This window comes from Plasmodium reichenowi, chromosome 3 (assembly GCF_001601855.1).
Source record: "Plasmodium reichenowi strain SY57 chromosome 3, whole genome shotgun sequence".
NCBI classification, from domain to species: domain Eukaryota; phylum Apicomplexa; class Aconoidasida; order Haemosporida; family Plasmodiidae; genus Plasmodium; species Plasmodium reichenowi.
Window position 1 is genome coordinate 537,731 of NC_033648.1, and position 1,946 is coordinate 539,676.

At 13.6% G+C, this 1,946-nt stretch overlaps 1 protein-coding gene across 1 annotated transcript in view; it reads left to right on the forward strand.

The window, feature by feature from the left end:
* Window positions 1-957: 957 nt before the first annotated feature.
* Window positions 958-1,946, forward strand: part of PRSY57_0315600 (inorganic pyrophosphatase, putative) — a gene marked incomplete at both ends in the record, with an annotated part of 4,050 nt that continues 3,061 nt past the window's right edge. The window contains 2 exons of the mRNA XM_020114470.1: window positions 958-1,003; window positions 1,234-1,310. Of these exons, the coding sequence (XP_019970836.1) occupies window positions 958-1,003; window positions 1,234-1,310 (123 nt within the window). The remainder of the gene's footprint in view (window positions 1,004-1,233; window positions 1,311-1,946) is intronic.

The window sequence follows — 1,946 nt, forward strand, 5'->3', positions numbered from 1 at the left end:
AAATTATAAAACCAAAAAAAAAAAAAAGAAAAAAAAAATAAAAAAATATTAAATTAAAAAAAATTAAAAAAAAAAAAAAAAAAAAAAAAAAAAAAAAAAAAAAAAAAAAAAAAAAAAAAAAAAACGACTAAACAAACAAACTGTTAATAAAACTATTGAAAGGGTAGGTATATATGTATGTATACAATTATTTTTTCCCACACTCCTATGAAATGAATAAATAATACATATAAAAAATAAATATATGTACATATTTATTTTTTTTTTTATTCTTCATTTTTCTCATTTTTCCTATCCTTTACAATTTATCCTATTTATTGGATAGAGATTTTTATAACATAATTATTTTATTTTATAAAAAACAAAAAAAATAATAAAAAAACAATTATATTTGCATATACCCTAATGGAGGATTTTAAAAAGGTTCAATTTTTTTTTTTGAAAAGTTAGAAAAAAAAAAAAATATAATATATATATATATATTTAACATTGGTTATTCATATTGTGTTGATATATAATTTTAAAAATATAAAGAATTGATAAATCTGGGAATTAATCTTTGCATATATGTGCTTTTGGTTAAATATTTACTAGAATTTATTAAAAGAAAAAAAATTAAAATATCATATATATATATAATATATTATATACATATTATATATATATATATATATATATATATATATATATATATGTATTAATAAAACTTATTACACGTATATATGCCATACATAATTATTTAATTAATACAAACACATTTAAGAAAAAAAAAAAAAAACAAATTAATAAAATAAATTTCTTTTTTTTTTTTTTTTTTTTTTTTTTTTCTTCTTCTTTCTTATTGTAACAATTTTATTTACATGTTAACAATGTAATCATATGAAAATATAAATATTTGTATATTTATAAAGTTTTTTTGTTTTTACTTTATTTATTTTGTTTTTTTGTTATATAAATATGTATATATATATTTTTTTGTGTATATGCTTATGTATGTCTATGGGTAAGTACTATAAAAAGAAATTAAAATAAAAGGTATTATATTATAATATATATATATTTATATATATGTATATTTTTGTATATATGTATATTTTTGTATATATGTATATTTTTATATATATGTACATTTTTATATATATAATATATATTTAATATTTGTGTAGATAAATAATTTATATTTTAATTCTTTTTTTTTTTTTTTTTTTTTTTTTTCATTCTTGTTTTAAAAAGGTTTAAGTAATATGTTTCGAGAGCATAATGTAATAACTCCAATGAAGATGAGATCTTTTATTAACAAAAGTGTAAAAGTATGAAATAATAAATAATAATATATATATATATATATATATTATATATATTTATATATATTGCATATATATTTTTGTACTTATGTGTAACTATTTTTGATATGCTTTCTCCCCTTTTTGTATTAAAAGAAATAACGACTTTGTTTGCTTGCTTGCTTGTTTGTTTGTTTGTTTATTTTTTTTTATTTTTTTATTTTATTTTATTTTATTTTATTTTTTTATTTTATTTTATTTTATTTTTTTATTTTATTTTATTTTATTTTTTTTTTTTAATCCAAATTGTACTTACATATGAGAAACATATTAATAAATAAATATATATTTGTATAAATAAGTATTTACATATATACACATATTATCTTTTTATAATACTTTATTGGTTTATTATATATATTTTTTTTTTCTTTTTTGCCCGCATTAGAGGCTTTTAATAATTTCATATATATTTCGCACGTTTATGTATCATATGAAAGTTCAAAAGATTTTTTTTTTTTTTTAAGATATGCACATAATTATAATCATATTAACATATAATCATATAAACATATAATCATATTAACATATAATCATATTAACATATAAAATATAAACATATAAACATTTATATATATGTTTATATGTTTATATTTTTTTTTT